At 41.2% G+C, this 12,514-nt stretch overlaps 2 protein-coding genes across 2 annotated transcripts; both read left to right on the forward strand.

The window, feature by feature from the left end:
- Positions 1–333: 333 nt before the first annotated feature.
- LOC137939152 (24-methylenesterol C-methyltransferase 2-like) lies at positions 334–3,393 on the forward strand. The gene is made up of 2 exons (XM_068784359.1): positions 334–1,497; positions 3,229–3,393. Exon 1 carries the CDS (start codon positions 380–382, stop codon positions 1,451–1,453), a length of 1,074 nt encoding a protein of 357 aa, XP_068640460.1. The 5' UTR covers positions 334–379; the 3' UTR covers positions 1,454–1,497; positions 3,229–3,393.
- A 3,133-nt stretch (positions 3,394–6,526) lies between these two features.
- Positions 6,527–7,718, forward strand: LOC137939214 (thioredoxin-like protein CDSP32, chloroplastic). The gene has a single exon (XM_068784440.1). The coding sequence runs from the start codon at positions 6,692–6,694 to the stop codon at positions 7,589–7,591; it is 900 nt and encodes a 299-aa protein (XP_068640541.1). The 5' UTR covers positions 6,527–6,691; the 3' UTR covers positions 7,592–7,718.
- Positions 7,719–12,514: the final 4,796 nt, after the last annotated feature.

Genomic DNA, 12,514 nt, shown 5'->3' on the forward strand with positions numbered 1-12,514 from the left:
AAAGCACCAGGTGCTACGTACGCACCTGGTGCTACGTACGCACCTGGTGATTTAATTCTCTCAATAATGGGAGTTCCGTATGGTACGGTCGGCTTGGGATCGATTGGACGGTTATGATTAGTCAGACAGGGTACGATGTTTAGTTGTTTCGCATCGCTGCGCATTATAGCGCTTGGGTGCTTAAAGTTTAAAGTGGGAACGGAGGAGGGAGTTTAGCGTTTTTCTTGTAAGAGAGCTTTTTACGGGCTTCACGGTGACCCTCCATCGTGACGTGGATTAAAGAAAGAGAAATCAACGGCTGACGACTCTGTATTTAGGACTTTGCTTTCCTCTCTCTCCTTCGCTGTCTTCTCTTCTTCTCTGGTGGGTAGCAGTGGCAATGGTGGACTCGGTGGCGCTCTTCTGCACGGGGGCGCTCCTCGCTGGGGGCCTCTATTGGTTCGTCTGCGTCTTGGGCTCGGCGGAGCAGAAGGGGAAGCGGGCGGTGGATCTCTCTGGGGGTTCAATCTCCAGGGAGAAGGTTCAGGACAAGTACAAACAGTATTGGTCCTTTTTCCGGCGTCCGAAAGAGATCGAAACGGCGGACAAGGTTCCCCACTTTGTTGACACCTTCTACAATCTGGTTACGGATATCTACGAGTGGGGCTGGGGGCAGAGCTTCCACTTCTCCCCTTCCGTCCCCGATAAATCTCACAAGGATGCCACTCGTCTCCACGAGGAGATGGCCGTCGATCTCCTATCCGTCCCTGCCGGTGCGCGCATTCTCGACGTCGGATGCGGCGTCGGGGGACCCATGCGGGCCATCGCGGCCCATTCCCAGGCGCACGTCGTCGGGATCACTATCAATGAGTACCAGGTCAGCCGCTCGAGGGCGCACAACAAGAAGGCCGGTCTTGACTCCCTCTGCGAGGTAGTCTGTGGCAACTTTCTCCAAATGCCTTTTCAAGATTCCTCTTTTGATGGGGCTTACTCGATCGAGGCGACTTGCCATGCGCCCCTCCTCGAGGAGGTCTACGCCGAGATCTACCGGGTGTTGAAGCCCGGCGCCATGTACGTCTCCTACGAGTGGGTGACGACGGTCAAGTACAGGGCGGACAACCCCGAGCACGTTGAAATCATACAGGGGATCGAGCGGGGCGACGCGTTACCGGGACTGAGGAGCTACGATCAGATTGCGGAGATTGCGAAGATGGTAGGGTTTGAAGTGGTTCAAGAGAGGGATTTGGCGAAGCCGCCGGCGGGAGAGTGGTGGAGGAGGCTAAAGATGGGGAGAATTGCTTACTGGAGGAATCATCTGGTGGTGACGGTGTTGGCGGCGCTCCGCATTGCGCCCAAGGGGGTGGTGGATGTTCACGAGATGCTGTTCAAGACCGCCGAGCATTTGACGCGCGGTGGCGAGACGGGAATCTTCACCCCGATGCACATGATCCTCTGCAGAAAGCCCGTTTCTTGACAGACTTCCCACAACACCCCCCACCTGGCCAGAGAAGAAAGAAGGTAGGAGTGTTTTTTTCTTCTTCTTCTTTTTTTGCGTTTCCATTTTCCATTTTTTCTTTGCAGGTTTATTTATGTTATTTTGCTTCTGGGTTTTGCTGTACTGGGGCAAGATGGAATTGGCGCTGAATTTTTCTTCTTTTTCTTTTTCTTTTTTCTTTCTAAGTATCTGATGGATGGCAATTCGAAAACTCCTCTAATTTTATGTTTACTAGATCGCTTCATTATTTTTTTCTGCCACAGAAAAGTGAAAAATCCTCTTCTTCTTCTTCTCTCACCCTCTAATGTTGAATCGATTTCATCAAACTCTCAGATAAAACCACACCTGATTTTGTCGTTTCTGTGATGAGCAACTTTAAATCTCTCTCCTGTAAAATTTTAGGATCTTTTCAATTACCCTCTTTCGCTTTCCCTTTTCCCTCTCGTGGGTGGAAGTAGAACGTTTGAAATTTGAAGCGCACGAGCTCCAAACCCAACTGAGCGCATTCAATGGGGTATTTCGTTCACACTTCAAACTCTCTCTCTCTCTGCTGCCACAGAAGCAGAAACATAGTAGCAGTAGCCTAGTGGGGCTCTTCTTTGTATTTTGTTGCTTTGAGCGCGAGCAAAAAACATGCCTCGGTGTCAGGCACATGCCCTGTCCAAGCCCTCTTAGTTGTCTCTGATTCATTGTCTTCCATGTATCCCTCCTCTGTCCTTCATGCACGAACTGAATCGATGGCCAACAGAGCTGAAAATATTAGAATTTAGTTACAAAAATGGGGCGACAGCGTGTGGTTTCAAGATTATTAAAAGATGGGTTGACAGCGGGAGACGTGGGTTTTTGTTAATTTCACCGAGTTTTCTGAATCGAAGACGGGGGACCAGAGAGACAGGGAAGACTCTCGTCGCAGGGCTTGTTTGTATTAGCACGTGACATGTGATGTGGTGGAGATCCGGTGAGGGGAGCCATTATCGCTGTCCCTGCTCTTAATCCCACCTTCTCTCCTCTTTGTGCTGGTTTCGTGAGCCATATTCTTTGACCAATAAAATTACCCACAAAAACTGTAAGAAGGGTGTTAAGATAATCTCACATTTATCTATAATTAAAAAGAAACATTTGGGTTAATTGATTTCTTCAAGGACTTGGACCAGAGTATGAAGCTATCTTAGCTCAAATTCTTGCAAGCAAAAAGAAGGTTGTGTTGAACGATGTTGTATCACAAGTGATGAAGGCCAAGGAAGTTGTTCCTTTATCGACTATAAAAGGCGAGTTTTCTACCCTAAATTCCATCTCCTCAACTCAATTTATCCAAAGAATTACCAACTTCAAGTCCAAAGGCGAAGGCCGAGGGAGAGGCCAAGGCCGGAAACAAATCATCTACTTATATAAGTGTTGGGAAAAGTTTGGTAAACCCTCTAGACCAATTTGGCTAAAGAAGATTCAAGTGCTACTACTAGTGCTCCTCGTCCTAAGTACATGAAAGCAACACTTCCCTTGCTCAATCATGTGCCTCAACTTTCCAAGTTTTTCTCTTCAATTCGGCATTCAAACTCTTTTAGTTCTAGTCACCCTTAAATATGGCTCTCAATTTAGGGTACCTCTAGAGGGTCAAGTTCAAGCTTCCTTCTTAGAATCTCTTCAATTTGTTCTATATACCCCTAAGATTTCTTGTTAATTTGATTTTAGTTAGTCAACTTAGCAAATAACTAAATTGGTCCATAACTTTCTTTTGGTTTATTTGTGTTTTCTAGGACTTCAAGATGAAGGTTGGAGGAGGGCATAACCTTGTTGCATAACAAGCCTCTTCATCACATGTACTCAAAACCATGTTTACACCAATAGTTTTGCATGTTTGATTGAGTCATGTCAATTAGAAAAACATCATAGGAGTAGCTTTCCAATAAAGAAGGTATTACAAGGTTTTAGGGATTTTCAATTGGTCCACTCGTAGTTCAAACAAAAAACATTCACCACACATAACACAAAAAATGATATTCACCGCACAAGAACTCTTACTCGGAAAAATCATTATCCAATTGGAACTCTTCAGGGGTTCCTTTTGGCCCAAACTAGTGTAATCCCAAATTACACAAGTTCCCAAAATCTCATCCTTCGACAAAAGAAAAAAGAACAAAACATATACGAAATTTACATGGTTCAAGTCGATGAAAAATGAACTACCAACAGTAGCAAATGTATAGTTTGGCTTTGCTTTTATTAATTTAGGTTAGAGAATTGCATACTGCAATAAATGTTACAAAAAGATTCTCAAGTAGGTTGCCCTAATTCTTTCTTAGGTAAGTCATGCACATCCTTAACAACCTCAATCGGTCTCTATCTGCTTAGTAAGTTTGTCCTTGTGAAAATAGGTAAATGCATCTATCATCCAATTTTTGTACATTAGTTTTGCATTGAACCAAGAATTTAAAAATTATATGTTTATTACTTAGAAAAGACATTCTCATATTTAGGATGAATTTGGACCTAAGGTTACCCATTTGGAAACTTGTGTATTTTGTTCCCCGTGCCCTATTTCTATTTGTGCCCTTTCGACAATTCTGGCTCCACACATTATGAATTACTAGCCAAAAAGTTATCCGATATATAGGAGTGGCAAACAAAGTGTTCCACATGTTTAGATGTTGTATTTTAGAATATGGTCTTATAATTATAATCTAATAGGTATTAATGAATTCGCACTATTAGAACAACTCAATAAAAATATTAAACTACCCTTTTAAATTTATAATATATTCTAATTATTTCTAAAAGGAGGGTTCATCTCTTCTCCCCGTCCCTCATGTTAGGAATTAGACGCCCTAATTTAATACAAATGAGAGCAATAATAATCGCATAAGAAGAAATAATCAAACACGAAAACACAATATTTATACAGGTTTACCTCACGATGATACTATATCCTGTCTTACATCGCTGCAATAACTCACTATAATGATAAAGTAGTTTACAAGAGAAATAACATTTCTCTCTTTTTTCTGCAAAGGGAGCTCCTCCCTTGCTCTTGTTGTGTATAAATAGAGGACGGGTGGCCCCCTCTACATACACACACACACACACACAAAGGAGGGGAAGAGGTCACCCCCAACACTCCCCAATTTTCTTGGATGGACTAATGGAAGGGGCATTGTTGCACCCTCTCAAACCAAAAAGGAGAGACCGTTCTCCTTTTTCTCTCCTCCTCTCTTCTATCCTATGGAATGGAGGCTAGGAGCTTCCCTTCTTGCTCCACTTCTACTATTGAGGAGGAAGGGCAATAGGGTAAGGTGGGAAGTTCCCAAACTCAAGCGTTCCCTCTATGCACAATTGTGGGTAGGGGAAATAAGGCCTCCTTCCCTATCTATGCAATGAGGAGGAGGCCCCCCTCTCACCCCCTCCTTCCAACTCCTATTGGAAACAAATGTGGAGTACCCCATTGGTATGTCTTTTATTTGAAAAATAATTGAAACTCTTAAATTTAGGGACAATTTTAGTTGATAAAAGAAAAATGAGTTGAACAAGACAAACTTTGAAATAAGGTGGGATGAAAGTAATTTATTTTTCACAAGGGAGTGAAAGTAATTTTAATATTTCTTAGAAGGGTGAAGACTAATTAACCCAAATAAAAAACCTCAAAACACTCCCACTTTGATGGTCAAAGGCAATATTAGAAAGCATGTGGATTTTGTTAGAAGATATTATTTTGAGTTTATTAGTTTTGACGTTCAAAGGGATTCGGTTAGTGAAGCACAATGACCGTAAGTGCAACAACAAAGAAAAGTTATAAGACTTCAATTAATGTGAGGTCATATCTCTAATTTCGTCCTATGATTCAATTTCCATGCACAAACTTGACTTAAGCCTTGAATGACTTATTGGGTGAACTGCAACCTCCTCTAGTCCCCACTTGGTGCTTAATGAGGAAATTTGGACTCGTATTGCAAAAATGGCTCTAAAAATAGTGCAAGGTAGCACAAGGTTAATTGCTTGTTGCTACCTTAATTTACTACAAAAATCCAATTGGGATCTAGGCTAACTTGAAAAGGTATGAGGAGGGATGATAGAATTATGACTAAGTACCTATTTTGGTGTAAGCTCCATGACAACATTAATGGAATTGGACAAAGTTGCACTAGGATTTTTGCTTGTAGCAAGGCCCCCCACAAATCCCCTTTTTCACTATAGGGGTCTCTATTTATAATATGGTGGACGTGGTTCAACCACCCCACTTTTTTCTCTCCTTCGCCTTTACAAGTACACATGCAAGAGGAGAGACACATGTGGTAAGATTTCTTCTTCTTCCCATGAGAGTATGATACTTCATTTTATCCATTTGAAATTATGTCACCTCTCCCCTTCAATGGAGCTTTCCTACAATCTCACATGTAACCCATATGCCACTTCTTTTACTTATGTGACTCTTTGGTAAGCTTCTTCTCTAATTTTATTTTGGTGGTGGTTTAGTTACAGTCCACTCCATATTGACCATCAATTAAGTTATGATCTTAATGACCGATTTAGATCTTGACCAAAGTTTCGATTTTGACAATTGACAGATTGTTTGACTAAACCACATGCTTTGATCGTCAAGAACTTTGATTTTGACCAGCGATCGTTGATCAATGTTAACAATCTAGACTGTTACTCAGAGTTCTAATTTTGATGATTAAATTTATATGCCTACAAATAAGTTCATTTATTTTTTATGAAAGTTGGTTATTTAGAAAGTAGTTTCCTAGTGTACATCAATTGCTTTAAGATATAATTTTATGACATAATAATAATAATTGTGTTTAAGTTATAAATAAGGGAGAGATGTTTTAAAAAATCCTTGGTTGGAACTTGGAAGGCACAAGCTAGAGTGCTATTGCAAAGACGAACTGCGTTTTCTTTCTCTTGCAAAAGGCAAAGCAATGCAACTTTTTGAAGAAAAAGCTTAGCAGCCAGAAAGACCGAAAGAATGCAGATATTAATGAAAAAAAATCAATACAAAACTGCCGTAGAAGGATGTAAGCCACAAATCAAACGAGTGGATATGGTATCTTGGGCATCTCGACTCTTGTCCAATATTCCGGATCTCACTCCCTCTTCTCTCTGCTCTTGCAGCCTCCTTCGCCTCCAAACAAGCCCAACCATTCCCTTTTCTTCTCCCATATATCCATCTTCCCTTGCCTACCCAACACATCTATTCCCTTCCGCATATCCTCGAACACTTCCATGGCGTTCACTCTCACGAATTTCCTCTCCAAACCACCCTCTTCCTTCTCTAATCTTTGCAAAATAGACCCATCCTCCTCTTCTTTTTACTCTTCTATCCCAATTCTCACCAGATCAGGTCAACTGAGGTCTGCCGGGCTGCAAATGAGGCGACCCAGCTTCACGCCCATGGCCGCCGCAGCCGCTAGCGGGACCCGGAAGGTGGAGAGTGACGAACGCGTGCAGCAAGTCCACAGCATCGACGAGTTTGACAATGCCCTGCGCAAGGCAAAGAACAAGCTCGTTGTGGTGGAGTACGCCGCCAGCCACAGCTACCACAGCCGAAAAATCTACCCTTTCATGGTGGACCTCAGCCGGACGTGCAACGACGTGGAGTTCCTGCTAGTGATGGGCGACGAGTCAGAGCAGACGCGGCAGCTCTGCGAAAGGGAGAAGATCGAGACGGTCCCCCACTTCAGCTTCTACAAGAGCATGGAAAAGATACACGAGGAGGAAGGCATAGGCCCCGACGAGCTGATAGGCGACGTCCTCTACTACGGGGACAACCACTCGGCAGTCGTCCAGCTGCACCGCCGGGAGGACGTCGAGAAACTGATCGAGGACCACAAGAAGGACGGAAAGCTGATTGTTCTCGACGTGGGGCTGAAGAACTGCGGACCCTGCGTGAAGGTGTACCCAACTGTGGTTAAGCTCTCGAAGCAGATGGACACGGTGGTGTTCGCCAGGATGAACGGAGACGAGAACGACAGCACCATGCAGTTCTTGAAAGACATGGATGTGGTGGAAGTGCCAACATTTTTGTTCATCAGAAATGGGGAGATCTGCGGGAGGTATGTTGGCTCTGGTAAAGGGGAATTGATTGGCGAGATTCTTAGATACCAGGGAGTTAGGGTTACTTAATTGGGAAATACAAATTAAATGTTTTTTATTTTAATATTTAGTTATATGCCCTTGTATTTTTTATTAACAGGTTCTACGTTTGGGTTTATACTAAATACTAATACTTACATATTGAGAAAAAAAGAATGATTAGACTTTATTATAGTGAATTGTTTGTTTAAATATGACCGCAATTTACTCGATTATTCATTCTAGCCCACCCATTTATAAATGGATATCATACGTTAAAAGACACCTAGTATATAGGGGTGGCATGGCTAGTAAATAAGAAAAATATCATAGATATTACATAAATTTGTAATTATGCAAGCTAGTTTATGTCCACTTATGTCTTTTTCCTGTTGAATCATATAGCCTTACGTACTGGTGGTTTCAAATCGAGCGGCTCAAATTCGGCTCGGTTCAATTCGGTATACCTAGATCCTTGTTTGAGTTAACGAGCCGAGCTCGACTGAATCTAGGTTTGGCTCAAAAGCTCGCAAACTGACTTGTTAACGGGTTCGTGAGTCGCAAGATCGAGAGCGGAGTAGAAGGGGGGGGGGACTCTGGTTTCTCCTCCTCTCTTCTCTCCTTCCCTTAAGATCTCTTGTGTTTATGTGTTGTCCTTAGAAATTAACATCATATGAATTGACATATTTTACTTAGATATCAATTCGGTCTCTTTAAATTAGTTTCTCAAATTATTTGATTGCCATTTATCTATGCACATAAATGTGCAAGAACAAAAAATACCCCTTACCCGTTTTAGGTAAAATGGTGATAATGAATTAAACAATTATAAGGTCATTGAATCCTTATCAAATCCTAGTTCTTCCAGTTTACATCTCTTCTATCTCTACACTCAGAGATAGAGTTACCCCTCCCCTTCCCCTGTATAATCTTCCCTTCTTCCAAATGTTTCTGGTTATACCCTTGAATGACAGGAGATCATTAGATGAACTGGATAAAGCCTTATCCGCAACCTACCAAATCGAAAACTTCTCCTGAACTAACTTATCAGTCATCACTAATCACAGGAACGCTTCATTGATTTCGTTGCCGACAAGTCTAGTTGGGTGGTGGAGACCATTAATGAACTTGAAACCTCTGAAGCGATTCTTTGCCTGTGAAGCACCCCTACAACTATAACTTTGGAAAGGATGTCCCAATGGCCACGGACTGAGACCCACCCTATTTAATCAGTTCTTGCAGAAGATGAGATAAAGAATCAGAATCGTTGGCAACCTCTGCCACCACCTTGCTTTTGGATTTATTCAGGTGTCACCACGGCCACCCTGCTTATGGGGACTCTTTACTCCTATTGAGCTATTCTGGCCCCAAGCATGATAAAGAAATTTTTGACATTAATAAGATTGAACATGGAGCGTCTCAAGTATCGTATATCAGAGCATATCGACCTCTTAAACCTATTGGTAGGGACGAAGTAAGCAAGAAAAAGAAAAAGGTCACTTACATATCTTTCTTTATTTTTCTAAAAATTTTATAAGATTATGTGAAAGATTGAATGGCCCATATACTGATGCAATTTAGATACTTTTTTACAAAGAATTTACAGTCTCTTCTAACTATTTTAATGCGCTACACTGTCTCTTCAGATCTAATTAAGATTATCGATACATCACCAAACAATATTGAAGATTTGCACAGCAGGGCTCCTTCAATCAATTAGGGTTGCCAGCCTTACCTGCTTATTAAAAGCACCGGCATTGCCAGTTTCTCCAACCAACGAACTCCTTAACGCTTTCTTCCCCAACTCTTTCCCACTTCATAGTCTGTTAATGGTTTCCTGACTTCTTTATATGCGATAAAACCAGTTAACGAATCTCGTAATCCCTTCACAGCCTTGCAGATGAACCAGAAAGCTTATGGTTGGGATTCTAAGCTGACATTCTCCTCTCAATATTATTATTCTTGATCTTTGGCTTCCGCTACAAAACTGAGATAACCCTTAGAATATCTTCTCAAAGTTTTATGAATGGTCCATTGAATATAACCCAATTACGTGAAGATTTGTTGTTTTAACAAATATTAACCCGAGTAAAATATTTCTTTTGCATACAAATTACAACCCTATCTTTGCCCTTTACTGATCAAGAGTTTAATTAAGTTAATCATCATAAAACTGGAATTTTATTCTCTTTTCCGGAGGTGCCCATAATGGTATCGAGGATTAGGGATGGCATCGAACCAAGCCAGTTTGCGAATAGCTCAAGCTCGGCTCGGTTTAACTTGATTCAAAAGCATTTCAGATCTAGTTCGAGCAGCGGTTCGTGCTCATTTAAGTAGTCGAGCCGAACTCGAGCATATAGGATACTCGTTTAAGTAACCTACTCGAGCATATGCAGGTTCGAGTTCGGCTCGACTCGATGTCATCCCTATTGAAGATTCTATAGAAACTTCTAAAATTCAGTATATGAGTGCTGTTTCAGGCATAGGAGTAGAAAAAAAAAAAAAAAACTAAAATCCGATACAAAAAACTTTTTGTACAGTTCTTCAAAGTTTATAATCCCTCAAAAAGAAAAAAAAATCATATGTTTTTATTCAGAAAATTTGGTTGATTTGGCCATCATGCAGAGGAATATCACTCTCCCAAAACTGATATGACGATTCCCAGCTTGAGCTGTGACTCCAAACTTTGATCAATATTTTATGGTTCGATTATTGTTGAAAGAATGTCCAGTCTCTCAAGTAACCCTTAAAATGGATCTAAACAAAACATACTTGAGGCAGTTATCCGATCCACCAGCTCCTTCGAACGAACGCGTTTGTTCCCCTCCTCCGTGCACGTAGCTGTCGCAGCTTGCATGTGAGGTGCCGGTGGAGGCACCATTTCTTTAATCCTCCCTGCAGAACACCTGAGATCAAGCGACTTCGATTTCACTTCACATGGAGAATCCACGTTACCTCGGAGCTTAATTTGGTTCAACGGAAGCTGTTCTTTTCAATGAGCTCAGTTGTTTACTCTGGGAAGATGCTCAATGAAGAAGATGAGAATGGATTAGTTGACCGCTGGAGGGATTAGTTAATCCAATATGTGTCGATTGATGCTGCCAACATGTAACTTTTTAGTGTTTTGCGTTACCTAGCAGTTTTGTTTCAAAAGTCGGTGAGATATTCAGGTTAGTCACCCTTCGCTCAGGTGAGATTTCTTTACTTAACATCAAAAAGAAAACATTTTACGATAAGTCTTCACCAGATTTTTTATTCAGATACATTCAACCCAGATGAATTCAGATTTCTTACTGCACTCGCTCTAAATCTATATATACAACTCCAAGGCATATGGGTATGGCATCTCAGGCCAGATCAGAGCTCAGATATCAGAGAGAGAAAGAAAGAGAAATGGAGCTCAAGTCGTCGAGCAGAAGAGATTTTCGACCGCCATCCCAGAGGGTTCGCAGCCAGAAGAACGTGAGAAGCAATCTGTTGGACGCCATTGCGCAGGTACATGGCAGCCTCGGCGTGTCCCAGTGTGAAGAAGACGGAGTGATGAGGATGAAGATTGTGTTAACGAAGCAGCAGCTGAAGCACCTGATGCTGGTGATGGAAAATGAGAAAAAGGACGTTCGTCATCATGCACTGGCGTCGGCGACGATGTCGTCGTCGTTGGAGCAGAGGATACGTGCGATGCAGAAGAGGCAGCAGAGGAGATCTGATCAGTTGAGGCGTGGGCGAGGGCGGTGGAGGCCGGTGCTTCAAAGCATTCCGGTGGAGCTCTGAATCTGTAACAATCGTCTCCTTCCTTTTGCTAGCGATTTCTTGAATGTTCCTATTTTTTGTTGAGAAAAGGTTATGCCACCAAAATTTTTAACTTCTACCAACAAATTTTTCATTGCCAAAAGTCTTATTTCTTGTAATGGGATAACAGCATATTTGATTTTTCGATCAATTGCAAGGATAAAAAATTAAGTCTTGTCAAATAGTAAAATAATGGTGATCATGTTGTTTTATTTTAGGGTATGGTATTGATTGGTAGGAATATTGATGACGGACAGGATAGCGATTATCCTGTAGGCGGATCAAGCTGAGAATCACGGGAGGAACGCAAGAAATCCGCCCTGAAATCGTAGAGAAATTCTCTAAATCGATTCGAAATATCATTCCACAACCAAAAACCCTAAACCCTATGGATTCGACTCTGACTAAGGATCCGACTATTTACCCCGGATCCAATTAAGGATCCGAATATGTACCCGCATCAAATATTCTCGCCTGTATCAAATATACATTATTATGTTATAATAGATGTTATATTTCAATTGTTATTAGTGCATATGATGTCAATTTTCATTGCATAAAAGTCCCCTCTTCAATTCATGCTCAAATAAAACTTAGCAAAAACATTTATCAACAAGGACTCATATCCTTCACATTGTGGGCAAGTCTAATCATATAAAAAAAGAAGTTATATCACTTACCACAAAGAACCCTCTTTGATTCATACTCAAAATAAGAATAATTTGAAAATCTATCAAGAAATTTTTTAAATCATACACAATGATTCAACAATCCATCAAGAAATTTACACCAATATCAATTAAGTCAACCATAAGGGAAAATAACTATAAGAAGAAGGAAAAAAATTGTGAAATTTGAAAGGAACGTTGCAAAAAAGGGAAAAGATGATTTTGGATTTGGACTCCTCTTGCTCTTCCTTTACATTTCCACTCCTCTCCTTCCTTCTCTATTGTAATCTTTTCATCGTCTCTCACTCTGATACCAACCTGTCATGCCCCAATATCTAACTTGTACGATATTGGGCATGATAGAAACTCTTCCAAATTTTGTAATTTTTTTTAAAGTCATGTTAAAAGTACTTCTTCTATCTATATGTACCTTTCTAAAATCCTACTTGATATGTAACAACATTAACTTACAAGGAATGACTTATAAAACAATTTTCCTTCCCCTTTTCACACAACT

This window comes from Aristolochia californica, unplaced genomic scaffold (genome assembly GCF_029961685.1).
Source record: "Aristolochia californica isolate CCGP_79_NKW_82.1479 unplaced genomic scaffold, dmAriCali1.0.hap1 SCAF_8, whole genome shotgun sequence".
Taxonomy (NCBI): domain Eukaryota; kingdom Viridiplantae; phylum Streptophyta; class Magnoliopsida; order Piperales; family Aristolochiaceae; genus Aristolochia; species Aristolochia californica.